Consider the following 26,549-nt stretch of genomic DNA (forward strand, 5'->3'; position numbering starts at 1 on the left):
AGTCACATCCTTTCCTATAACAGTTCCTACAATCATGTTTTATTAACATAATTAACAAGTGGGCAGGTAAAAAGCAAATAAATGTGCCATCCATCCATCCATTAGTTCATCCATCCAGTTGTCCTCACCTGTGCAGGATCCACATCATTGAGCATAACAATGGACGTGCAGTGATAGTCCAGGACCAGCCTCCAGAAATCTTTCACTGTGTTTGGCAAAGGATGCTGGGTAACGATAAATGCAGAAGGCTGTTTATAACTCTGTTGAAAGAGAGAGAGGGAGGAAAAGGGAAGGAGAAAGAGCGGTGGGGATGAAAAATGGGAAGCAACATAGGTACAAATATAGATACTTTAAAGGGTGGAATAGATAATGTCATCCCAATATGTCCATCTTAATAGTAATTCATTTGATGTGAAAGAACATTTGGCTAGCTCTGAATCAGTATTGTATGTGGTAATGTTAATATGCAGTTAATAATTCAAGACCACAAAATAAGTATCAATTGCCACTAATTATTTTGTGGTGACCAGGAGACCCCAAAGTCATGGCCAAGAATTGTGTAACTTGAGTCCATGACTCAATATGTTGTGGCAACAACATACTTAATACGTTGGCTCCAGTTAATTATTTAATGGATGAAAAAGTGTATTCACTTTGAGAAGGTGACAAAGGTTAATGGTATATCCATGTCAGTGACTCCAGTACGTCCTTTATGTGTCATTCCAAGATTGAACTACACTGTAACATTATCAATCATCTCCATGACGAGGTTCCTTAGGCCACTTCGTCTAATTCAATTGATTTCTCTCTGTCTCGCTGAGAGACTATTTTGTGGCCACCAAATAGAGCTGAAAAAACCACAAGAAGCATAACTTGTGACCTCAATATATTAATTTGTGGTCCCACCTTATTAAAAAATAACCACCATGTCAGCTCAGCAGCTCTGTAAATCAAGCACTTTCACTGAGATGAATATTGTTTCATGCTCATGCTGTTGTTTTCAGTAGTTCTGAAAGAAAGAGAATGTGAGAAGAGTAGATGTAAGGAGGTTTGGCTTTCTTACATCCATGAGGGCAGCGTTAATGTAATTGCTGCTTTCTCCATCGATGGTGATGAGGAAGGGCAGGCAGCGGTCAGGAGGCAGCACATCCATGCAGCGGTTCTTCTCATGGTTCCGTGGCAGTAGTGCAATGCTGCAGTCTTCTACGCGCAGCGTGGGGGTCACCATGTTCAGCGTCTGTATAACACACATGTATTCACACAAATCATGGTGAAACTAATAAACTGTATATTATACTTGTACATACTGTAGTAGTACTGGCCTTCAAGCAAGACTGTTCAGAATGTCTGTGCAGATCTCTAACACGCATGAACTTTTCTGTTTTTTTTTTTTTAACCCTAACCCTAACCCTAGCTTACAGTAATTCTTATTTCAAAATCGGACAAAACCAAAAACTAAAAAAAATTTTGAAGCCAAATATTATTAACAAAAGCTACACTCCATTAACCCTAATACTCTGAACTACAAGCTCCAATTAAAGATGGTGGGCTATGCTGAGGAAATGTTCAAATGAATTTAATACAGGAAGAGGATCAGATTGGATTTTTTTCATTTTCATATTACTGAAGTAATAACAAGTGTCTAACCTTAACCCTTAATCTTTCATACACACTGAGTCATGCCAATTGTCGCACAACTGTAAGTATGTGACCATGTTGGTGTAAAGATAAGATGTTTCCAGTTTTTTTGGATGCTCATTCCCAAACTTCATGGAATCTGCTTCTCTCTTACCCTAAACTCCTCTTTGATTGGACTGGTGTTGGTTTGCGGATCCAATCGGTTCATGTCGTAGTACACGGAGCGGAGTTGATTGGCGGGAATGGTGGTGTCACCGCAAAGACACGCCTCCAGAATGGCATCATGGATAAAGACATATTGCTCCTGAAACAGAATGTACAATTAAAATATTTCAGTAACCCGCCTTCTAATTACTTCAGTTAAAGGATCATTATGTGCATTATAGAACAATGCTAGTATTGCTGGTTGATGAAACCATAACGAACATTAATAATTATTACGGTTGGTACATCCAAGAAAATGAAGAAATTCAGTTATTTAAGCGTAAGAATATGTGAGTTTTTGTTGTGGAATGTATCTAATACACTGGAGTCATTGTAAAACACTCTAAAACAGAAAATAGTAAAAAGAGCAGTGCTATGGCCTAGAAATCCTCAATAAATGGGCCACAATATTCTGTGGAAATTTTTCACCTGCCTCATCTTTATTGTTAGTTACCATGGAACATTTTGTAATGCTTTATTTGGGTACCTACAACACATTCATTTGGATTTTATGAAATCAATGACGCTTATGTCAGAATCCATAAAGTGGCATTAGAGTGACTTTATCTTTAAATGAAAGAGAGAAAAATGTATTATATTATCCTATTATACAATGTATTGTATTAAAAATATTTTAATCCTTATCTCAAAAGTTATTATTTTGCTTTTATAAACACATTCATAACACTTTGGAAAAGCTGTAGAAGTTGTACATAGTGCTTCATAGCAGTGTTATAAATGCAAATTTGATTACCACTTTAATTTGAGGGCATTAAAATCCTTAATCACATGAGCTTTATAAAAAAGTTGTTAAGTTGTAATGTAATGGTGCTTCTTGCACTGAAGTAATTTTTTTTTTTAGCAAGGAAATCAAATTGAGTTGTGCCAATGTACATTTTGCCAATCTAAAATAGTTCTGATTTATTCTCAACATGTCAGCGGAGACAAGAGCTGTGAGGTCACATCCCATTTCCCCATTCACGAACAGATGATTCCATGCTTTGATGGAAATCACTGTTGAAGTGACATTTGGAGACAATCTGGCCTTGTCACTTTTGACTAAATCATGACACAGGGTCAGTGCTTCCATAATTAACGTGCCTGCTAGAGTAGCTAATGATCTTTGACCTTTCTGTTGCCGTGACCAATCAGAGCACAGCTGTGATCTCAATCAACCTCAGAACAACCAAATTAAAAAAATGTTTTTGAATGAGTGTTCTCTTCTTAATGAGAACCATCAGATTTGCAACACAAATCACTTTCCGTTGTCGCAAATTACCACAGACAGTTTGAACATGCACATAAAAAGGTAACAAGTGCCTGCAGGGTGAAGGGCTATGTCAACATGCACAAACACCTGTGAGGGAAAATGCATACACACAAACACACACACACACACACACACACACACACACACACACACACAGTTTGAAGGTCACTGAACTTGTGGAGGATGAATCAGAAAAGCTTTGCCTGCGTTGTTACTCAAATCCCAATCCAGATGTCATCTATGAAACATTTGCCCATTAAATCCAATGATGCTTGTGATCTAAACGGAATTACAGGGAAATGGTGCATTCAGCTAGTCTACAGCTCAGTCCAGATGGTCTGTGTTCAGAAAAGTAAAGAGTTCTTCAGCATAAAATCGTCGAGAGCAGTAGAATCGAAGTAATGTTCGCCCATAGCTATTCCTGCATCTTTATGGCACTTATAACCACCTGATTTGTGTCACATTCTAAGTCTTGATTGGCTCTTAAACAGGCAGGAAGTACTGAGAGTGCTTTGATGATTGTCTAAAAAGAGTCAAAGCAGCTTTAGACAGGAACATGAATGGATAAACACACAGTTTACAGACTATTTGAGGTCTCTCTAATTCACTGCCCTACATTTCTCTCACTCTCTCTCTGTCCTGGGGTCTATCTTATTATCTCCTCCTATCCCTGCTGTCACCCCATAGTTCTGTCTTATGCTTATCTGTCATCTCCATATACCTTGAAAGGTTTAAAAATCAAGACACCATTATTTTTATTAGGAAGTTTAGAGGTCAGCTGAGAAACGAGTACCTCAGTCTGGACCATGTTGACCCGGCGAGATCGCAGCTCTCGGACGCAGTTATAGATGTCGACCACGCCCTCCCTCTCAGCCATGTCCAACATGATGTCAATCACGATGAAACAGCCTGTCCGGCCCGCCCCCGCACTGCAGAAAAAAACAATCACAAAAATCAGTCTTTTATTTAATGTCCCATGTAGAAAGAGTTACGAAAACCAAACATAAGGCTTTGAGAGGATCTCACCTCTCCTGTGGTATCTGTCTCAGGTGCCAGACAGAAGATGTAAAGTGCTGTTTCACTTATCCCTATCTACTGTGCAGATATTACCAGTGAAACCAGAAAGAAATGTAATGTCTGTGCATGTTATGTTTTAGAGAACCTATCTTAAAGCTAGGCTATGAAAATATAGATTTAATGTAAACTGGCTAAAGAATTACATACAGTATAGTAGTATAGATTTGTTTTTTAAGGTTATTAGCCGGCTGTGTGTGCAAAGGTACTTAGATGCCGATAGCCTTTTTAACATTATAATCATAAATTTTAACCTTGATTTTTTTTTATCTCTTTTACCTTTTATGTGAAGGTTTCTTTTATGCCTTGTGCATTTTTGCATTTAGTTCTAGACCCCAGAATTTAATTAGACTGTATTTTTGTCTGTTGAGTAATTGTGCATTGTTTGGAAGGAAAAAGGTTTTATTCAGTCTCATAAACTGACAAAGAGTGATCCAATTCTCAGGCAATGTAGATCTTAATATTCAATCTTTTATTTATTTATTTATTTATTTTTAACAGATGCACTCTTCAGTCAGTCTGTTTGGTTCGGGTCCATCAGTTTCACTGTCTCTTGTGCCATGTAAAATTGTTAAAGCCAGTCACCCCGGTGAAGGTTCAGAAACACGTTACAATTCATGAATGCTTGCTTTTTTCAGTTTCTCATTCTATAGTTTATTTTTTTATAATTAATGATAATAAAGATAATGATGACAATGATCATACTAAATTGTAGTTAGTGATAATTTAATGAAAAAAATATATATTAGTATCATGGTCAAAAAATGTGTTAGTGCTCCTAGGAAATAGAAATTAGCTTTTAACAAGGTCACTTTCTCAGCCTCTAAAATTTGTTTAAAGCAGTTTGATATTTATTCACATATTATGATATTTAATTACATTAAAGCATAACCATACACTGCATACACTTCAAACAAACAAAAACCTACAATCTAAATCAGCCTTGGTAATATTAGATAGGGAGTTAGGCATGTTGGTATTTGTAGTCTGGCAAGTAAACATGTAAATGTACACTACTTCTAAATGTATTTCTGATTCATACCAAAACTACAAGTACACTGTATATACATTAAGCATTTATTTCATTTGGAATGCATTTTGATAAAATGTTCCTACAATACCTCCAATTTTCAATCATGTGACCATTAAATAATATGATTTAGATCACACAGCAGAGGTGAAGTAAGAGAAGAGCTGTATGGACAGACACTGCTGGACTTGAACCTGCTGCTGAACCCATTTTAGTAAATATGGATTATCATAAATCAGCTCCAACTCAGTGGGGTGACACAAAAACACAGAACTGTGTGCTGAAGTGGCACTCCTGGGAGAGACAGAGGTTCACTTATTTGTAGTAATTAGCTTAATGTAGCATGTCTGTAAAGGTTTTCATTCTTTTTGAAAATCTAGTAGGTTTAGGCCACTGGGCTTATACTGAACTTATAATCACTATAATCAATAACTGTAATGATGTACGCTATTAGGAGTAGAGTAGTACTGAAAAAGCCTGTTTAAAATTATAAAACAGTCTAACATGGCTACTAGCAAATTAGCCAATGCACTGATTTAAAAAAAAAGGCCCTGTGAATGATTAGGGAGTGATGTGCTACCTGCAGTGAACCACAATAGGGCCAGCGTTGGCAGCTGACTTGGCCTTGACTCTGCGGATGAAGCCCAGCAGGCCTGTAGCGTGGTATGGCACACCGTGATCCGGCCAGCCTGTGAAATGAAACTGCTGGATCTCACGGATCTCATGTGCCCCCCTCTACAAAAAAAAGAGAGACATAACAGAAACCTTGTTTACCAAAATGAATTTTCACCTATCTAACATGCATAGCCTGTGTTATACTAAAAAATGCCCTTGACAACGCTAACTCTATACATTTTTCCATTATTTTTATTCTTGTGGAAAAAAAAGCATTATGCACGAAAGCCAGGTTATCTTTGTATCAATCTATTCTGAGACTAGGAGGAAGATTAGAAATTAATGAACGGAGAAAATACTTTGTGGTGTGCAGTCACCCTTCTCTAAAGGCATGCGAGATGGAACATATGTGATCTGAAGAAAGATGAGCATGTCTACTCGCATTTACTACAAATTCATAAAGCCAGTACACTGCTCACACTGTGGCTTAGGTGTATTCTTCTTCAGCTGCCTCTCAGTAAAGTTTTAGTGTTAAGGTCTTTCTTTTTCCCTCACCTTCTCCACGGCGAATGTTCTGATGACATACTCAGACAAGAGCTGGGTCTCTATCAGCGTCACCTTCATATCTCTGTATATCTCCGTGTCATCCGGCCAGTACTTACAGCATTTCACCTAAAAAGATAAAACACACATGCAATTACAATCATTATCAAAATCACTCTTTTATATTATCACTTTAAATATTCATGTTGCTCTTGAATAAAAGTATTTTATTAATTACTTAGATAGGATGTCTACATTTAACTACATTTGAACATGTTCTGCAATCTAACTTGCAGCGTATTACTGTAAGACTAACCTTGTTCAATCTTTTTTCAAACAGTTATGGTACTAAACAGTGTGCTGTGATAAAGTTGGCAAGTAATAAAGGAATAATAAAGCTGAAGAAGCTTTATTACAAACCCATTACTCATTGGTAATAATCGCATGCAGTAGGGGTATAACCAAATACTTGTTCTAAACAAATACAAATAAAAATACAAATAGGAGGTGCACTGTTTAATTTAAAAGCATTTTTTTAGAAAGCTTGCCAGAAAGGCTCTCAGGGCATATGGTTGAGACTAGAGGTGCGCATCGGAATCAGGATCCCACAGGAAGTCACACGAGTGAGAGGTTTTTGCTGGCAGATGAGATTAGTTTGAGCGGTCAGAAATGAAGCTCGCGGGACAAAGAAACACCACAGTGCTGTGCAATGCATGTGCAACATCCTTAGTAACTGCCTGATCAGGGTCACGATGTTTAAATTAGACTACTAATACCATTTACATTTGTTAGAAAATAACACAGTCAGGTACAAACAAAAAAGAATACCTGTGAAAGCAGCATAAACAAAACAAAACAAAACAAAAAACAGCCCAACAAAAACACAAACAAACAAAAGCCTTATGGATTACTCCACGCCCACTCAGGTTAAAATCAAAATACATATATGGATATTTGGAGCACAAAACAGATACAGAATAGATAGTGTCATTGCATTATATCCCTAATATGCAAAATAGATCTGAATGTCAGACAGAAAATATGCAGTGAATCAATACGAGTGAGTTACGAGTGAGTTACAATGGTCCAAAAATCATGGACATGTTGTAAGTGGATGCTGGCTTAGGTCCCTTCTGTTCTACAGAAAACTCCAGCTAAAGCTCCATATAGATTTTTTAGGTATCGACGAAAACATAATTCACACTGTAATGCCGTCTCATTCTCACGTTAAGCTTCACTAAATATAATATGACATCCAATACCCTGAGCTCAGACCCACTGCCTCTTTATGTTCCAATATTATCCTGATAAACATCACACTCTCATACATGACATAGTTAAATCTGCAATTTGAAAGCTGACAATATCGTTATTACATTAGCAGCACAAAACATCTTAATATCTCATTTGATACAGCAGTAGCTGAAAACTGCTTAATGTCTCTGAAAGGGTTTTTTTCCTATCTGAAACACACAGAGCCATGGAAAGATTCAATCTGTCTCTGGTGGCTCTCCGGCGTCATTAAGGCTGGAAATGAGACTGGAGGATGGAGGGACAGTTGAGGAGGAGGAGAGCAAAAGTTGAGGTCCCTTGGTGACACTTGAGATGAGAAATCCACAACCCAAACTGCTCTATCTCAATCTCCGCCAAGATTACATTAGGCCAGAGCCATTATATTATTCCATCAATTAAGAGCTGTGTGGTGTGTGTGTGCGTGTGTGTGTGAGTGCGTGTGTGTGTGTGTGAGAGAGAGAGAGGTGGGCGTGTTATGGACCATGTAGACATGCATGCATGATCATAAATGTTCAAATAAATTGACTGACTAATGCAGTGATGTGTATATCATAGACTACGTGTAGAGAATAACAAATTATATGAGCTCTCCCTTTTCTCCATATATTCTTTCATTCTTCCTTTTTCTCTTGCCATTTTCTTGTCTCTCTCCCCCTGTCCCCCTCCCCTGCAGGGCTCATCTGATCTGGCCCTCGCTTCTCTGAGTGTTTGGTGCAGGATGGAGGCAGATGGGTGGTGGAAGAGCACAGCAGTGGGTTTATGGCTCTCTGTGGGGAACCTCCAGCAACCCCCCCCCCCCCCCCAACACACACACACTTTCTCGACATTCCCGTCACCAGCAGCAGGGCGCATTAGATTAGTATCACACACTCTCAGCCTGCAGCAGGGCACATCTGCCTGGCCAGTGCATGCCACCTGCTCGCCCATGGAGGGGCAGCTCCGAGGCTGATACTGTGCTGAGAATTATGGACATAATCAGTGACGGTTAAACACTAAACTTACAATTCTGTCATCTGTCCTTTTGACAAGACAATGTCCGATTAGTCTATCCTATATGGCCAAAAGTATGTGGAAACCTGACCATCCTATTCCAGAGTTGGTCCTATAGAGTTGCTGCTATAATCTTGCTTCTATAAGGCTTTCCACTAGATTTTGGAATATGGCTGTGGGGATTTGTGCCCAATCAGCCACAAGAGGTCAGGTGAGAAGGCCTGCCATGTAGTCAGTGTTTCATCCCAAAGGTGTTCAGTGTGGCTGAGGTCAAGGCTCTGTGCAGGACACTCAGTTTCTTACACACCAACCTTGGCAAATGTCATTATAGACCTCACTTTGTGCACAGGGTCAGTGTCATTTTGGCCATACAATATATCTGCATATAGTTTCTCCTCCAAAAGCATTTTGGGGGAAAAATTATGATCGAGTAATTCATCCACCTTGTTCATGTTCATTACACCTGTGAATGTACTCAAATGGGTCTTCTCAGTCACTGCTGATGACGTGTTACAGATGTGCCAGTGAAGCCCAAATGGAGATATACGGAGCATTTCACTCTGTGTAATCATCTGGCACAACTGGCACTGATACACTGCTTGAATCTACAGACTGGGCTAGAAAGAAATCAGCCCCAGGCTCAAGTCTTCACACAATTTTGTGTATGTTACGCACTGTTTGGTGGTGGTGTTGTGCTTGGTTCCAAAAAGTCCAAAATAATCCACTTTAAGACATTGTTAAGAGCAGATATGATATACTACTATGATTTGCACACCAAAAATTAAACCTTATACTAATATCTTTTTAGTACTTAGCCCTGCTAGTCCGTTTATATCCGATTCTTATGGAAAATTGGTTTTATGTTTTCATTTTCCTTTTGTAACTGAGTTGACTGCTTTGTGTGGACAGTGCTGTTTCCAGGCAATATGAACCTCCCATCTTCCTCATGGCTAATTAGTAACACAGAGATTTGGATTCCAGTGGTTTGGAGAGCTGGTCATCATGCAAAAGCGAACTGAGAAGCCATTTCATGCTTGTGTGGTAATGAGCTACATTGATTAGTTCTCACTCAGTTCACTCCAAAAGGAGCATTTCTATCAAATCGAGCAAACTCTTTTGAGTTTTAATCCATAATTCACATTATTAGTGCTTGAGAACATGTTCTTTATGTTCAGAAAATTCTATCAGGAGACTATGTTGGAATGTGTCACATCTTACTCACTCACCCTTCCAACTTCCACTAGGTTAGTAACCATGACAATGGTGGCTGTGTTCTCCTGCCACACCATCCTCCAGAAGTCAATCACCGTCTCCTGCATGGGTCCTGCGCAGAGAATCAGCACACACATCAGTACGCGGTCACATCTAGGCACTCATATCACACTGTACCACATATTAGAGACTTAGACAGCCATCAGAGGGTGCACTACTGAAGCACATACTGCTCAGAAGTAAGTGTCACCTGCAGACCTGCTGTGTATAGGTTCAATCGTTTTAAAAAGCCTTTCAGAAATGTGATTGAATCAATGCCATTTTTGTTTTTGGCACAGGAAAATCGTAAATATAGACAAATCTATTCCTTTGATGCTGCAGAAAGGGAGTAGCAATATAATGTAAATAAGGTATATAATGTATGTCAATGCTTCTCAAACTTTTCAATGATTGTTTAAGTCAAGTACTGCTTTACTGGATTAGAAAAACTGTAAGCGAAGTAATATATTTGATATATATTCAAACCAAAAGTATCACATTTTTCCCTGATGAGCAAGTGGCCTATTAAGTGTTGCTTTGCGCTACCTCCAAGTACCCCTATTCTAATGTATGTATATAATGTATATAATGATGATATCAGTCATCTAGGACTCTAAAATGTATATCTATGTACTGTTTAAGGCTCAGTGATTTCATTTCACCTTCATTATTAAGAATTTTGTTCTAGCTTGATTTATACCCATTCAAAAATCTAATCCATCCATAATCAAAACAGTCTTCAACTGCTATATACTAATAACAATCCTAACAACCAAATTGTGCATGAAATTAAAAACACAAATTGACTGAGGGAACCAAGCAGCAGAGACTGACGTCCAACGCGGCCGCTTGTGACCATTAAGCTTCTTCCGTTTTGAATTAGGAATCTAATTCATTTGAATTAATATTGTTTTTAATCAAGTACCAACGGTAAAAAAAATGTCTCGCGACAAATTAATTAGTCTGCAAATCCCAGCGTAAGGGCTGGAGCTAATTCGCATTACCTGCAGCCAGAGGCAAATTACATTCAGCAGAGACTCGCTACAACCTCCTGATCTTCCTCCAGCTCATAAAAATGTCATTACAAAACAGCTGGGCCGAGTACTGCCACTCCAGGCGCGCACACACACATACACACACACACACATACACACACTTACACATACAGACTTGCAAACTCAACCATGCATGTACACACTGATACCCATGGGGACACCTAAGCATAAGCATGTACATGCACAAACATACCTGAATTAACACACACACAAACACACACACACACACACACACACACTTCAAACCCCAAGCTCCTCCTCCTTTCCTCTTCCTTTCTCTAATCAGCTTTCTGGATTAAAACAGAATGTGAGTTTGCTCAAACTCATGGCTTCTCCTGCCAACCCCGGTCCCCTTTCCGCCTCTGCCTGCAGGGAATTGTGGGATTGATTCCTGGCATGATGAGTGACAAAGAGGACATCTGCTGTGTAGGATTCGAATGGTACACTATAGCCTGTCATAACACACTGACTGAACCTCAAACACCAGTCTCAATCCGAACACATACTAACATCAATTTGTGTTGTCCTCTAAATGCACTGTTCATCATTCAAGTAAAAAAAAAAAAAGAAAAAAAAAGAAAGCTCATAAGGACCTGTAAAACATTTCTGACCAAAAAAAAAAATGTAGAGCATACTGTAACTGTAATATCAACAGAGTTCCTCTGTCCACTACAGGTTTCAAAATACAATAGGCAGACCTATCAATGGCATGATGCAATGAAACAGTATCAAGGACACAAATATTTATGCAATTATAGTGCACACTTTATGGATAACAGTGTACAACTTTACGCTTTTCACTAATATTTCCTGGACATTTGATCCATTCTCTTATTTTACTGGAAAATTGGTCTATAAATCTGGGCTTCCAGGTTTTCCAGGAAACAGGGGAACTGCCTAAAAAGCATCCAAATGGTTCAAGATTGAATTTAGAATATGAGATTCTATGAGCTCAGACTCTGGGGAACAGATCGAACGCAGATTAGATATAATCTGATTTAAAGTGTGTTTAAAAGTACCCATGAAGCATTGCTCAAGTGTGGATGAATGGCTCTATGGCTTTTTTATTACAAGGTAAAGAATGTGTGTGTGTGTGTGTGTGTGTGTGTGCGCGAGAGTTCTTAATTGTTTTACAGAGCCCTGCACTGCAGTGTGATTTATCCAAATGGACTAAATAATCAAATTAACACTGCTCAGTGAGGCTGAATGTGGCATTGATTGACTCTTGACAAAGAGGGAAGATGAGAGAGAAAAGAGAGTGAGAACAATTCATTTGAGAAAATAAGTGAAAGATCGGCATAATGTGGGTTGATCCATTGATTTGTGGAGTCCAGCGATGTGAGCCAGACAGAGAGAGAGAGAAAGTGAGAGGGAGAGAGAGAGAGCTAGTCTAGGTGATTAAGACACTTTAAAAGTTTGTAAAACTTTGAGTATGTGAGGGCAGAAAGTGAGCCAAGGCCAAGGACACACACATAATAAACAAAAACTGGTGTGCAGGCCAAGAGCTGGAGCTAGCTCAAGTCAACAAAACAAAGAAACAATGCATTACTTACAAATATTCTGGAAAAAACTTACACGCCAGGCCCAATGCAGAGGTAATTAATCAGGGAATTGAACTCACCTTACAGTTTATAAAATGTGTTTTAGGAATAGAAATTAATTTGCGTGAATGAAATTGTCACTTTCGTTCTTCTTTTAAAAATCTTTTTAGCTTTTGAGCTTTTGAGTTTAGAACAGGACTAAAATTTGTAATGATCCAGATACATTAAAATCCTTGCTTAACCATTAGTGGTTAATTTATGGCTATAAATAAGACCTAAACAGTGATGTTTTGTTTTGCAGTGACGTGTCACATTACAACTTTTGGCTTGTGCAAACTCTGAAATCAGGGTTGCCAGGTCTCAGCAAAATTTCCATCCCACCTACATCACAACAAGAATTGAAACTAACACAAAAAGTTCAGACACTGGAAAAAGGAGATGAATTTTTCTTCTTTTTCTCAGTCTTTGCATGGGAAACAAGTTCACCATGGTGAGCACAAATTTTTTGATTTGCAATATCTGCAATACATCTTTGTGTCACCTCCTGGTAAAGATATTAAACACTCTATAATCTCCTTTTCCCTCACCCAAACAAATGATTCTGTACATAGATACACTGTCTGCACTTACACTTTCCCTTTGTTTGCAGGAAACTGATTAGATTTAATTCCGATGATGTGCTTTAAAAAAAAGATCTTGGTGACTACTTTTAAACTATCCGAAAAATGCAACCCACTGACTCTTTTTTTTTTCACACAACCTTGTTCCAAAACTGGAACAATTTGGTGCAAAATTGCAACCCAGGCAACGCCATCTAAAACAAATATTTTTTTTTAAATCTTGCTCAAAGCAGCTCCATTCTGTCCACTCCCACAGTTATTTTTGTTTGTTTTTTCTGAAATATAACCAAATTAACAACAAGCAGCAAAGGCATTTATTATTATAAGCAATTTATCCATATCCCCATGTTAATGAACATGGCCTTTTGTGCTGCATGCTTCATATCTGACCATCTGAAATAAGTTAAAACCCTCCTGTGACTTTTTTCAAGACACACACCTCTACTCTGAACTTTAATAATTTTTTAAAAAATCTGTTTTCTGTTGTCTACTTATACTTTTTGTGAAACTGCTATGTCAAGCGATTCATTATTCAGTATAGAAATTGAATTAAGGTCAGCAAGTTTTGGGTGATTTTAGGAAGCAAGGTGAAACCTCACACGCATTCCAGGAATACTTTACAGTTAGAAGAACAACAAATGCATCCCAATAAACCTTAGGCGAGCGGTTTTGGCAAGGGAAAAAAAATAAATAAAAACTTTTTGCTGAAGTGTTAAGTTTGTGGCAAAAAAAAAAAAAAGAAGATGCAAACACTTCCTGTATCAGAAACCCCAGCTGTCAGGAGCTGCTGACAGTCATTCCTGCAAGCAGTATGTCACTTTTCTGAGGTGTGTGTTTCAAAAAGAGATAGTGAGAGAGAATTTGTGTGTGTGCGTGTATAGGACCATGTAAAATGTGCTGATACCCCTCTATAACCAGCCGAGTGTAAAAATGCTTGATAGACACAACGTCTCATCTTTCTGCTATCATTAATATTACATGCTAGCCACACTCATCCTCCTATCACTTTCTTTCTCTCTCTCTCTCTCTCTCTCTCTCTCTCCCTCTCCCCTGTGGACTATCACACCTCACCTGTAAATGATAAAACTCTAGTAGCAAACCACAATCAGCCATGAGGGAAGGATTTTGAAAGTGAGCGAGATAAAGGTGAGGGAGACTTTTCCTTCTTTCTGCCATCCATCCGTCTAATATCAGTCTGCACAAGCTGCTTAAGAGACCCCCAAACCACAGCCTAGTGCCAAAGCCGGCATCATTATAGCGCATCCACACAGTCTGAAGAGCAGCTGAATATGTGTGCATGTGTGTGTGACCCTGTGTTATTGATGAGACCTGGGCTCCGGAGGGGATTACAAGAGCAGATGCCAGTTTATCAGAACCTCCTGGACACACACACACTCTAAGCCTCATTAACACACTCACTTATTCATCAGACACACACACACACACGCACACACGCACACACATGCACACACATGCACACACACTCCCACACCAAACTCCCAAGCATCATTAAAGAGCATCATTAAACAGTCGTTCTGGTCACTGTTGTTTCTGTTTAACTTTAAACAGCTGAAATATGAGGTTAGGAAATTAAATTGTACAATAAAGTCAGACTGAGACACAGCAAGCTGATCGAGTAGTGTCTCATTCCAGAGCCACAGACTGTCAGTGTGAAGTGCTTTCAAAATAAAACACGGTATTGTATAAAACTAAATGAGCATTAGCTCACTGGAAATACAGTGAGACTATTTTACATTAGCCAACAGCATGCCTTTTCACTAGCAAACTTAATATCAGTGTTAGGTATCCAACAGATACTTTAGCATCCTAAATAACCTAGCTAACCACAAGTTAGTGCTTTTGTTAATGCTAGTTAGTTACTTAACATTACCACTAGGTAACTTAGTTATCATTAACTGGCTAGCAGTGTTGTTTTCTGAGGAAAGTAGCTAATGAATGCTCGAAAAGTCACCAGCAGTCAACAGATGATGTCAAGGACCCTTCTGCATAATCACCGAATCATCACAATCATTTGCATTCAAAACACGGTATAGGAAGATAGAAGATTTTCTGAAACTGGTAAGAATGAAGACTGAAGACTAACCACTAAACAATGGTGATTGGTGGTTGGTATCAGTGAATAGTCATTGGTAAACAATGGTGATCAGTCATTGGTAAACAATGGTGATCAGTGATTGGTCATTCGTAAACAATGGTGATCAGTGATCAGTCATTGATAAACAATGGTGATCAGTCATTGGTAAACAACTGTGATCAGTGATTTTAGTGGCTGTGCTATCTAGCATTAACCATTGCTAGCTAATTAACATTAGACAAAACACCAATCTGTAGTCAGTAGTTACTTCACTAACTGTATGTCATGACTTCTTCCTCAGCACTGTTTTTATGTTGTTTTTTGTTTTGCTTTCTCTATGTGCTTTTTGTTCACATTGCTATGTGCCTCTGTCTTGGTTTGTTGCCCTATAGTGTCCACCTGTTCTGTGTTTAGTCCTTGATTAGCTTGTCTATTTCTACCTTTTTGTGTCATAGCATCTTTGTGAAGTGTTACTGTGCATTCAAGTTGTTAGGTCTAAGACGTGATTCCCTAGTGCCTTATTTTCTAGTTCAGTGTATAGTATTTCCTGGTTTTCAGCCTTGCCGGTTATCCCCGTCTTTTGATTAGGAATTATCCTAGTTTGTTTCTAGTTTCTTGAGTACTGAACCCCGCTACAGACTGTGAATAGGATTTTCGCAGCACTTGGGTCCTGCCTTCCTTAACCGCACATTACAGCATACATTTGATGAAAGTTGTCATTTCAACATTACAACATTAATCAACAATTTTTTTAAATAAATAAGCACATTGATTTAATGCCCAGTATGAGGCTTGCTCTGTGGTGCTGCAGCCGGACGTCCCTTCGCTGGTCAGTGTATCTGTGCTCAGATCGTCTGGGTGTGCAGCCAAAGCTATTTGGAATGCATGCTTGAGGAGGATGAGGACCTCACGTCTGCAACCGCCTGTCTATTTAGCAAAACTGTCAAGGTTTTATATATCAAGGTGATGGTCTTTTATCTTAGAGGTCTTTGAACAGAGACAGCAGTCATACATAATATCCTTACAATGGAGACGTGCTCTAAAACTCAGTGTTTCTCTCAAGCACACACACACGCACACACGTCTGTCCTGTGGCTCAGTCTGTGCAGGGCTTTCCACTTTCTTCTAACTCAAAGAGACAGATACCTCCCTTCTCCTCCACCACCACCACCACCACAACCACCAACTCCTTCCTTTTTTTTTCTTTCTCTCTTTTCCTCTCCCTCATGTCAGTGCTGTAACTGCCAGGTGAGGAGGATGATGATGATCAATAATGTAGAGACTTGAGGTCGAAGAGAATAACAATGTTTTTCCAGTGCTCATGCTTATTGGCCAGTATTATAAGAGGACGTGGTCTCAGTATCCGCTTCCTGTTGCCTTGTTTTTTTCTGTTATTGTTGAGGAGTAAGTTCATGCTTATGCTCACGACTTCAGAAGAAACAAGGATGAATCGAGTGGAACAAGAATGCAGTAGGGACGCAGATAAGAGGCAGAAAGAGAGCGCACGGTGGAGGAAGAGACAGTAAAAAGAGTCGAGGAGGGACAGACAGAAACGTGGTAGAGAGGACAGACTGAGACGAAGAGAGAAAGAGAAGGTGGTAGAGGCCTGAGGTAAGCACAGAAAAGCCCTCCGGCTGTCACTGTCTGATCAAACCCAGAGGAGGAAGAAGAGAAACTCAGCTATAGTCACGACAGTCCTGAAGACAGAATAAGTGGTGTATGGTAGGAGCTAGAGGAAAAGAGATATATGAATAGGAGAGAGGGCAGAACAGGGACAGAGTGAGCTGAGGAGGACTGATGAAGTAGCAGGGAAATTATGGGGAATGAAACATTGTGGAGAAGATAAACACATGCAAGATGAAGTACATCAGACATTATGAATATATGCATGAAGCAGGTGGCTTTACACGCCACAGTGAAAGATGTACAAATCAGTTCCAGATACACAACTGAGTTCCAAAAAAGAGACAAACCTGTAAAGAATAGCTGAGTATCCTGTGGAGATGGGTGTCTGGAACACTTTTTGCAGTGTTTCCTAAATGTGTACACTTCTACTAGACTGAGGTGCTTTCCTGTAGGCATGTGCGCTGCAAACACTAAATACTAACAGCTTCCAAACTCTTCGACTAATCAGGGAGGAAATGGAGATGTAGCAACAGGTTAACTGACTCGTTTCTTTCCAGCATTTTGCAAAAACAATGACTGTTCTTACTGGATTTTTAAAATTATTTCACAGTGGGTAAACAAGGAATAAAACATGCCTATTTATTAATGAACAACACGTCATGCTTTTTTCCATTTATAGTTACATTTAATTTTACAGAACGTCCAAGATAACATAAGGTAACATCTGTGCGTGCGGTAATATTAGACCTCTGGAATGCCAAAGAGAGACAAAATACCTGACTGACACTTCATGATGTAGCACAGAGCACTCACTGAAGGATGCCTAGCATTAGCTATCATCCACCAGAACAGTAACATTAAAATTTCAGCATTTTCACAATATAAAATTTGAAACATTTACACATGGGGTGTTTTGTATTATGTATCTATCAAAATCCATTTTGATGTGTTTTTGCACATCACTGAAGCTGAGTATGGGTATAGTATTTCGTATGCTAGCTGCCAGGCTAGTCTGAGATGCTCTGCTGAGCATGTCTTTCATATGTTAGCTCTGCGCTACGCTGGGCTGAGTGTGTGTTTTAATTGAGACACGGAGGAATGAGGCATGCAATGCTCTAATAAACAAGTACTTATGCAACTCCCATCTCCTCAATGACAGATTGGGAAGCCATTAGAGATGCGACATATTCCAGACACACACACTTTTCACACGCAGCAGTCCTGCTGCAGCTCGAAATGATATGATTTAGCATCTAACTGACTTAACCTGTGAGGTCATCAGGCTTTGCCGGAGCGCCTGCTCTCCACACGCCAGATACACAGAGTGACAAACATGCAGGCCTTAATTCCTTTATTTATTATTCTGCTCGGCTCGTCACGGCTCACAGCCAGGTCTGATTAATTGCTCTCTCTCTCTCACACACAGACACACACACACATAGTAGCAGAACTTTAATGGGTACCATGTGTATATGACCAACAAAGAAATCATCTTTCTTATAAAACTAACACAGACAGGCAATTTTTTTTATCACCAGTTCACTTTCAGAGAGTATATTATTACTCCACTCACTGTAATAATCTGCAGTTAATGTCAAGAGCCTGAACGCGACCGATACTTAACATCACTGAAATCTGAAAAGAGCTACTGATACAGAAAGCCACAGCGATCCATGGCCAGGAGGCAAGGGGAAAAAATGTAGCTATACTTTCTGGATCGGAGGGATGGCATACTCTCTCCCCCCCTGCCAATCACAGGGACACTAGGCAACAGTGGGTTTCTGTGAGCAGGTATGTGGAAGACGGTAGATAGCACTTTCCTGTGTGTGTGTTATGCTACCCTGTGATAGACCATAAAGCAGCTGTTCAATAAGATGTGAAGGATGGCCCTCCTTGGTTATTAGCTATTTTACATTTCTGTAACACATGCTTATATTTGTTGACGAGCCTTGGTCCAGATACGGACTGCAAAGTATTTCAGTGGACCGTACCAAGTACTCTAAAAAACTACTGGTTGTAGCTCAGAGACTCTAGTTTTTGAAACAGTTTTCTGTAGCAGATCCTATGCTGTGTCATATCTAATCACACACATTTATATAGATTATTTATCTGAAGGCAGCTCAGCGGACCAGAAACTAGCTACAGGAATAACAACATTAGCTCCATAAGGGAAAAGTTTTCACAGATTTTCTGACATCATGGCTTGTTCAAAAAAAGTCAACGCCAAAAACAAAATGTTTAAAGATGACTGGACAGGGAGATACGAGTCCGTGGCGCTAGTCAAAAATAGTAACATAAAGCACCACTACGAAACAAAACATGTTAAAATTTGTAACCACTTTACACATTAGTTGAATATCTCAGACCCAGACCATACCGTGGTTGGATTGTCTTGTATAACAGCTAGTATCCATATGCTAGAGAGGCTAAATAAACCCATGCCACACATATAACACTATTCTATAAACACAGATGCAAACACAAACTGAAACAATCAGAAATTCTCACCTTGTGTAGCAATGTAGTGATTTGGCCTGTGGTACCCCTGTAATTAAAGAGAAACAGAGAGCAGCTTTAAACAAAGGCTTACATCTATAGTGCTATATGCTTTTTACACTATGACAGAAGGTGTGTCCTCTGTCATATCGTTAACAAATCTCTTGAAAACATCAGATCAGCCCTTATAAAAGAGCAAATATACAGCAACACTACTGATAGTCAGAATAGCGAGCATTAACATGCAGTACACAGATAAGCAAGAAAATAAATAGACAAAGTAAACAAAGCTCTGAAAAGTCAGCAATTTGTCAACAAGTCATTAACACTGCAGCCCATACTGTTTACTAAGGACTTTGTCCCACACACACACACACACACACACACAGAGAACCTCACACTGGACAAATAAAACTTGAGAGGATTAGTGTTTAATCCTTGAGAGAAGAGTCATATCAGACGGATTATCAGCAGTTATATTGTTTTGTGAGTATGCTCATGCTGCTGTGTGTGTGAGTGTGTGTGAGGGGAAGAGAGAGAGAGAGATGAGAGTGAATATGCAGATGGAAGTAAAGACGCTACCACTCTCTTATCTATAACATATTCACTTTAATACCAATCTAACCTGTCTCTGGATAAGGAAACAGGAACTTCCTCTCCTCTCTCTCTCTCTTTTGCTCTCTGTCTCTCTCTCTCTCTCTCTCCAGATTTGTGTTTTAATGGTTGTTCTTTCACTCAACACTAAGCACTGGGTTGTTTGTTCTTTTACGTGTTCACTGTTGCCTGAAAGATAGGATTAAAACTACAGCAACGGTAAGAGCCGGACAAGTGCTCTTCTGTCTCTCTCTCTCCTCTTCCCTCTTTTCCCTTCCCTTGTTCCTTCCAGCTCACAGTCTCTCACTGATGAAGGTGCATTCAAATTCCTGAGCAGTCATTATGGAGAGATCTTTCTAACTAAATGTAAATGACAAACTATGATGGTGACCATTAGAGTAAAAGCATTCAACTTTCAATAACTCTCTGTCTTAGACACACACACTCCCACACACACTATAGATCTCTTTTTAACACACTTCCAGGAAGAAAGAAAACACATGCGACAAACAAGGCAAATGCATACGAATGGCCCAGAAGTTGTTTAAATGTTGAACCAGTGTGCCATCAATAAACTTTATTAAGCAGAAGGAGCTGCGAGAGGCATGTTAAAAGCCTTTCTTTCTTCTTTACTGAGGAGAGGAGGAAAAAAGCTCCATCCATTCACTGCTCGGCTGAGCCATGGCTAAGTACCTCAGCAAAGCCTTTTTCAATAACAACTCTCTTTAATATGTATTTATTCTTATCTAATAAAAGCCTTGGGCTTCATGGAGGCCTTAACTTTGGCATTTTGTTTTAAACACAGGAGCACATTTTTGAATGTAGGTGTGCAACTTAACATACTGTATATACAGATATGTGTTAGCTGGTGTCCACTAGTTCTGGGGTGAATTACATAACCACATTTTCATTCCTATTTTCTCCCCGATTTGGTCACCTGCCAGGTCCCACTCTTCAGCCATGCTCATGCTGCATCACAGGGCAGCGTATAACACATTCTGAGGAAAGTGCTATCTACCCTCTTCTGCATACATGAGCTGACAGGCACCTATGATTGGCAAGTGTCACTGTGATTGACAGGGGATAGAGAATATGCCAGTCCCTCTTATCCAGAGAGTACAGTAATTTGTGCTCTCCACCCACAGATGGCTGTAGCATTGTCAAGATTGGAACTCATGATCTCCTGACAATATGGCAAACACTTTTCTGCTGTCTGTTCAAAGCCACATTCATAAATAAATAACTTTATTACTGTCAAATGTAATGAACTAAATACTAGCTATACTCTACACTTGATAAATCTAAAAGCATATCTTTAGAGTCACATACTTATTAGAAATAAAAATTATATATACAGTATACAGCATGTCCGAAAAGTCAGGAGCCAGTGGGAATATGTTGAGCAAATACTGTATGTTGATCAGTATATGTTGAGCAAAATCTGCAAAAATGTGATACAGAGGCTGTGAAAATGTGTAGAGCACAAGGGTGAACATGCAGGGCGTATGTTGTAAATAATAAATGCAAAATAAGTAAATGCAGGTTTACTCTAATTGTTTCCTGACTTGTCAGACACCCTGTATATAGTTCTGAAAACCTGAACTGAAAAAACTGAACTGAGATGTTTCCTTTTTGCATGTATCTCAATCACTCAAAATCATCTGATTACTCCTAAAAGAGTAAAGGGATAAAAGTGCATTTAAAGATTTCATTCCGACTGCGGTGCAAGAGCATCGTGGACATATGCTTTGTGAGGAAATCACACTTAGCTAGCAAAGTTTTAGATGTCTTTTGACAGACTGACTGTTTGTACCATCATGTTTGGCTCCTTATCCAACATGACATTTGCATAAGGATAGCCTAGGCAAGATTAAAAAGTAAATAAAAACATATATTTATATTTCTGATTTCTAAAAGGTCATACATCAAAGTATGTTATAGGCAGAAAAACCCATTTGTTGCCAAAACCCAATTTTTCATCCTTTTTTTTCAGATTTTTTGTCACAGTGACATCTGACAGGTTTTCCCAAACCACCACACATAAGGTAACTTAGTAGTTCGGCTCTTAAATGTCTCAGTCTCAGCAGTGGCACCTAGTTCCTGGAATAGGGGTAAATGTGCTCCCGTGTGTGTTAGTTATTGCTGCGTATAGCTAAATAATTAAAACTAAATCCTGAATGGTTTGATTTGCACAGCAACAGAGATTCTATATACCAGCAAAATGTAGGCAGAAACAAAGCTTTGAGAATTATCCATGATTTCCGTGACATCACTGATATTTGTTCAGAGGAAGTGCGTTCAATTAAAGAATCTATTTTATATTATTATATTGAGACAGGGTGTGGTGTGTGTCTGCGTGTGTGCAGTGTGTATAATGAATCAGACTGCTCCGGTTGCAGTCGTCAATGCCCAGCTCGTGATATACTGAGACTGAGTCACTGAGGAACTCGAGTTTCTTCCTGCCTGAGTATTAAAGTTTCTAAAGCACTTTAGTGACTAAACTAGTCTCCTCAGTTGTGCATAATCTCTGAGCCTGCCTGGGTAGAAACTGCAGAAGCAGGAATAACCGGCCATGACATTAAACACAGGAGAGTCAGGCTTTATACATTAGTCATTATCATTCATCCTCTCACTAGATCTTTTTCCATTTTGCTCAGTCACTGTTTTATCCTGTTTATTCTGTGTCATGTTATTTCTCCACTTCATATTGCTGGCTCTCTTCTGTCTCGAATGTGTCTTTCCCTGGAACAGGATAGAGTGTTAGTGTGTATGTGTGTGTGTGTGTGTGTGTGTGTATACATTAAGCTATAAGTAGGTATTTGTCAGTGTCACCTAGAATTCACACTAAACACAACACGTGTAGAGTGTAAGCTGTCCAAGAGTGAGCATTAAAAATACTCTGATAAGAAATACACATCCCCAACACCTAAACACAAACAGAAACAAATTAATGCAACTGAAGTGCAGCTACTACATTTACGAAAGTCTATTTCCATCGATTCCGACAAAATAAATCCTTTTTTTTTATAATAAGAAAGTCTGCAAAAATTATACCTTAAGAAAATAATCCTAAACTCTTTATTGACTCATTATTACCATGGGGATGATTTTAGACATACACTCCAATGGGAACAGAATATAAACACAGCCTTTTCACCATTTTCATTTGCATATACATTATGAACAGAACACATAATAATGTCTACACTCCTGCATTTTAACTTCATATTATATTTGAACAGTTTTTTGGTATGTCTCATTGCCTTTAATTGGTGTTATACTTGAGTTTCGATTTCGGATGTTTTCGGATTTTCAACTCGCGGCAGCTGTTGAGAATATCACACAAAAATCTCATTAACTGTGTGCACAATTTATGCAATTGCACATGCAAATTAGTGCTCGTTATTTGGTATCTTTATGAGTCATGCCTCATGAAGTTGGTGTGTATTAAAATGCTGAAGTGAAAATGTATCTATTTTGTAAGACAGGTGTTAGACAAAAGAATATCTTACAGTGTGAACTGGCCTTTAAGCAGCAGCATGTATGTGTTTTGTGGTGTTTGTCTGTTTGTTGTCTTGTGTGTTTAGATCAATATGACCTCTGTTGGTGTATCTTTAATTCCCTCTCTTGCTACACTGTTCTGCTGATCGTGTGTGTGTGTGTGCGTGTGTGTGTGTGGACACTGCTGTGTGGGCATGTGTAAGAGCATGACCATCTCCCTCCCTGACCCTGTCTTGTACTGTGTGGCCTCTGCTGAACATGCATGTGTGTGTGACCCTGTTTCTCTCTGTGTGCATGCTGAGAGTGCAGTGTGTGTGTGTGTGTGTGTGTGTGTGTATCTTCTTATGTCCTATTTCTCCTCCCCATGCAGTGGGTTATTTTGTAGGTGTTTTGTGTGTGTGTGTGTGTGTGTGTGTGTCTGTGTGTGCTGTGACCTTTGCATAGAGGTGCTGGCTGCTTTCTGTACTCACATCAACGTAATTAGCATTAATGTAATCGGAGCTCTGCTCGCCCTCCAGGCTCTGCAGACGCACACGGGAATGATCATCTAGAGACAAACACAAACCCAGAAACATCTCGTATTACATGCAGACAAAATCACAGAGAGAGAGAGAGAGAGAGAGAGAGAGAAAGAGAGAGAGAGAGGATGAGAGAGACAGATATAATTATCACTAACAGTGGCTTTCTCACCTGGCTTTCATATTAACTTCACAAACATCAAGACACACACACACAGTATAGCTTAAAATAAATCTTCATACTTTACATTAAATGTCCTTGAGTACTCTTTTATTTAACTAAAAGGAAAAATGGTTCTTCATGAAGGTGCAAGGTAATAATGAGCAGTTCTGCATGAGATATAATTAAGGAGGTATGAAGCAGATGCGTGACTATATTTGTAATTACTTTCCTCTAATCTCTTGCACTTATTTACACCAACAGGAAGTGCACTAAGCAACATTAAATATAAATATTGAATGAATACACTATATATGTCTAATTTATAAGGAAACCAGTAGAAGAGTTTGATACGTACACATTTTTCTTTAATTATGTCAGCAGTACTTAAAGATGTTTAATAGATGTTTAATATAAAGTGGATTCTAATAAAATGCTATAATTGTATACTCCTTACAACATCCACTGTATTTCCTCCAACCTTTCTATATAGCTGTATACATCCTGGTTAGATGCAAAATGTTGGAGCAGGCATACAACGGGAGCACTTCTCAGACTCTGATGCTAACAGATAAGCCTATGTGTCCTCTGCTAAGTAAGACCTGTCTGATATGTGGTTAATGAATACGTCTAAGGAGTAACATTATGTTCCGCTGAGCCGGGACAGACACGGCTCTCTTTAATACACACATGCGATGATGTTTCCATAGCGATTCTTCATCCGGTTCTCATCTTTCTTGGCAGAGTCCCATGGTGCAGACTGTCCCTCAAAGAAGCTCTGAGAATAGGCAGGGAGACAGAAACAGAAAGAGAGGGACGAGACAGGGACAAGGAGAGAAGGCATATGTGAGAAGTCTTGTGTCAGCTCTTTACAAAGTCACAAGCGCAGAACCAGCTCTGTGTCTTTAATAAAGGAAGCACAAGGGAAAGAGAAGTGAGGGAGGGAAAGCGTTAGGATCATTAGAACATCTGATGAGACCATGTGGCGAGGAAGGCAGGAAGCACTGTGTGCCGTGTCAAAACGAGAGCCCATTACAACACTCGCTACTGTGTGTCACATCCAAATCCTTCCCCAAGTGACTCTCTTAGCAAACTCACCAGCCACTCAAATGGTTACCAAACACAGTAAGTAAAAAATGGGCACCCTCACATGGGTAGATTATCTTTCTGATCTTAGCAGCTGTGCTGCAATTAATCCAAATTATGAAAATTTATTTCAGCAGTTCACGCTGTGAAGGGGCGTGCAGGGACCCCGACCATGCCATGCTGTGCAAACATGATTTCCAGCCGTCAACATCAACACTGAAAACAAGGCCAAAGCTAGTGCAAATTAATATTTATCCTGCTTCAGTCCCTCAGGAGCAGGGCAGCAGCCACCACAGTGCATATGCATATTGAAAGTCCTGCTTCATTAGGATTACAGAAGATTAAACGGAATGCAAAAGTTGATCAGTGCTTCTGAATGTGACATACCTTACAAGCGTGAAAGAGAGAGAGAGAGAAAGTCGGATTTCATTTCATTATTACTGTAGGATTAGCAGACTTATATCTGCAGATGATGACTGCATTAATACTCTGCATATCTTCTCTACAGTGTCTAGATGTCAGTGTGATCAGGATATGGATTAAAGAAGCCTTCAAATCTGTAGCTGATGAGAAATGAAAATACGGGCCGAGCCCTTGACAGACACCAGGCGTTAATTCTTGACTTCTGGATTTGCTTTATAAAGAAAAGAAAACCATATGCATAATTTCAAAGCACTCTAGGAAAACCCTTTTTCCCCTTTAAGTGCACACGTTCCAAGAAAACAACCTTATAGTGTGTGGTATTATAATAATAATAATAATAATAATAATAATAATAAAAACTCTTTTAAATATTAAAGTAAACAAATATTTAAAAATGTATCCAGATTCTTTAGATGATTTTTATATTATGTAAAATCTTATGTAAAATAAATTTTTACTGTTAAAGATCAAAATCACAGAATTGGGCACCTGCCAATTCCCACTCACCGCCCAGCTCATGCTGTGTCACAGGGCAGGGTAACACACTGGGAGGAAAGCGCTATCTACCTGCATACATGTGCTCACAGATGCTCACGATTGGCTAGTGTCACTGTGATTGACAGGAGAGAGAGTATACCCTCCCTCACACTCAGAAAGCACAGCTAATTTTTGCTCCCTTGGCACTCAGTCACAGTGACTGTAGCATTGTCAGGATTTGATGATAGAGGTATAAAATGTAAATATAAAATTTACATTTTATATTATCCTAAAACAGCCTTAAACTGACTGTGTGTAAGCCTGCACACTATGCTTGAAAGGGTTAACTTAAAATAGAAAGGAAAGGCGACTGAAAAAGGTGGAAGACAAACATCAAATAAAGTCTATTATAACTTTGTGACTGGTTCTGCAATTTTTTGATGTCTCTT

The 26,549-nt window shown here is 39.1% G+C and overlaps 1 protein-coding gene across 7 annotated transcripts in view; it reads right to left on the bottom strand.

Moving 5' to 3' along the window:
* The window catches only part of LOC113533549 (receptor-type tyrosine-protein phosphatase mu), a 201,819-nt gene that overhangs the window by 7,806 nt on the left and 167,464 nt on the right, over nucleotides 1-26,549 (bottom strand). For all 7 annotated transcript variants that reach the window (XM_053227520.1, XM_053227519.1, XM_053227518.1 and 4 more), the window contains 10 exons: nucleotides 24,805-24,892; nucleotides 23,907-23,983; nucleotides 19,354-19,390; nucleotides 9,884-9,981; nucleotides 6,387-6,503; nucleotides 5,797-5,951; nucleotides 3,906-4,041; nucleotides 1,793-1,942; nucleotides 1,064-1,237; nucleotides 129-260 (listed from right to left, as the gene is read on the bottom strand). In XM_053227520.1, coding sequence (XP_053083495.1) covers nucleotides 129-260; nucleotides 1,064-1,237; nucleotides 1,793-1,942; nucleotides 3,906-4,041; nucleotides 5,797-5,951; nucleotides 6,387-6,503; nucleotides 9,884-9,981; nucleotides 19,354-19,390; nucleotides 23,907-23,983; nucleotides 24,805-24,892 — 1,164 coding nt within the window. The remainder of the gene's footprint in view (nucleotides 1-128; nucleotides 261-1,063; nucleotides 1,238-1,792; nucleotides 1,943-3,905; nucleotides 4,042-5,796; nucleotides 5,952-6,386; nucleotides 6,504-9,883; nucleotides 9,982-19,353; nucleotides 19,391-23,906; nucleotides 23,984-24,804; nucleotides 24,893-26,549) is intronic.

The sequence above is a fragment of the Pangasianodon hypophthalmus genome, chromosome 21 (assembly GCF_027358585.1).
Source record: "Pangasianodon hypophthalmus isolate fPanHyp1 chromosome 21, fPanHyp1.pri, whole genome shotgun sequence".
NCBI classification, from domain to species: Eukaryota; Metazoa; Chordata; class Actinopteri; order Siluriformes; family Pangasiidae; genus Pangasianodon; species Pangasianodon hypophthalmus.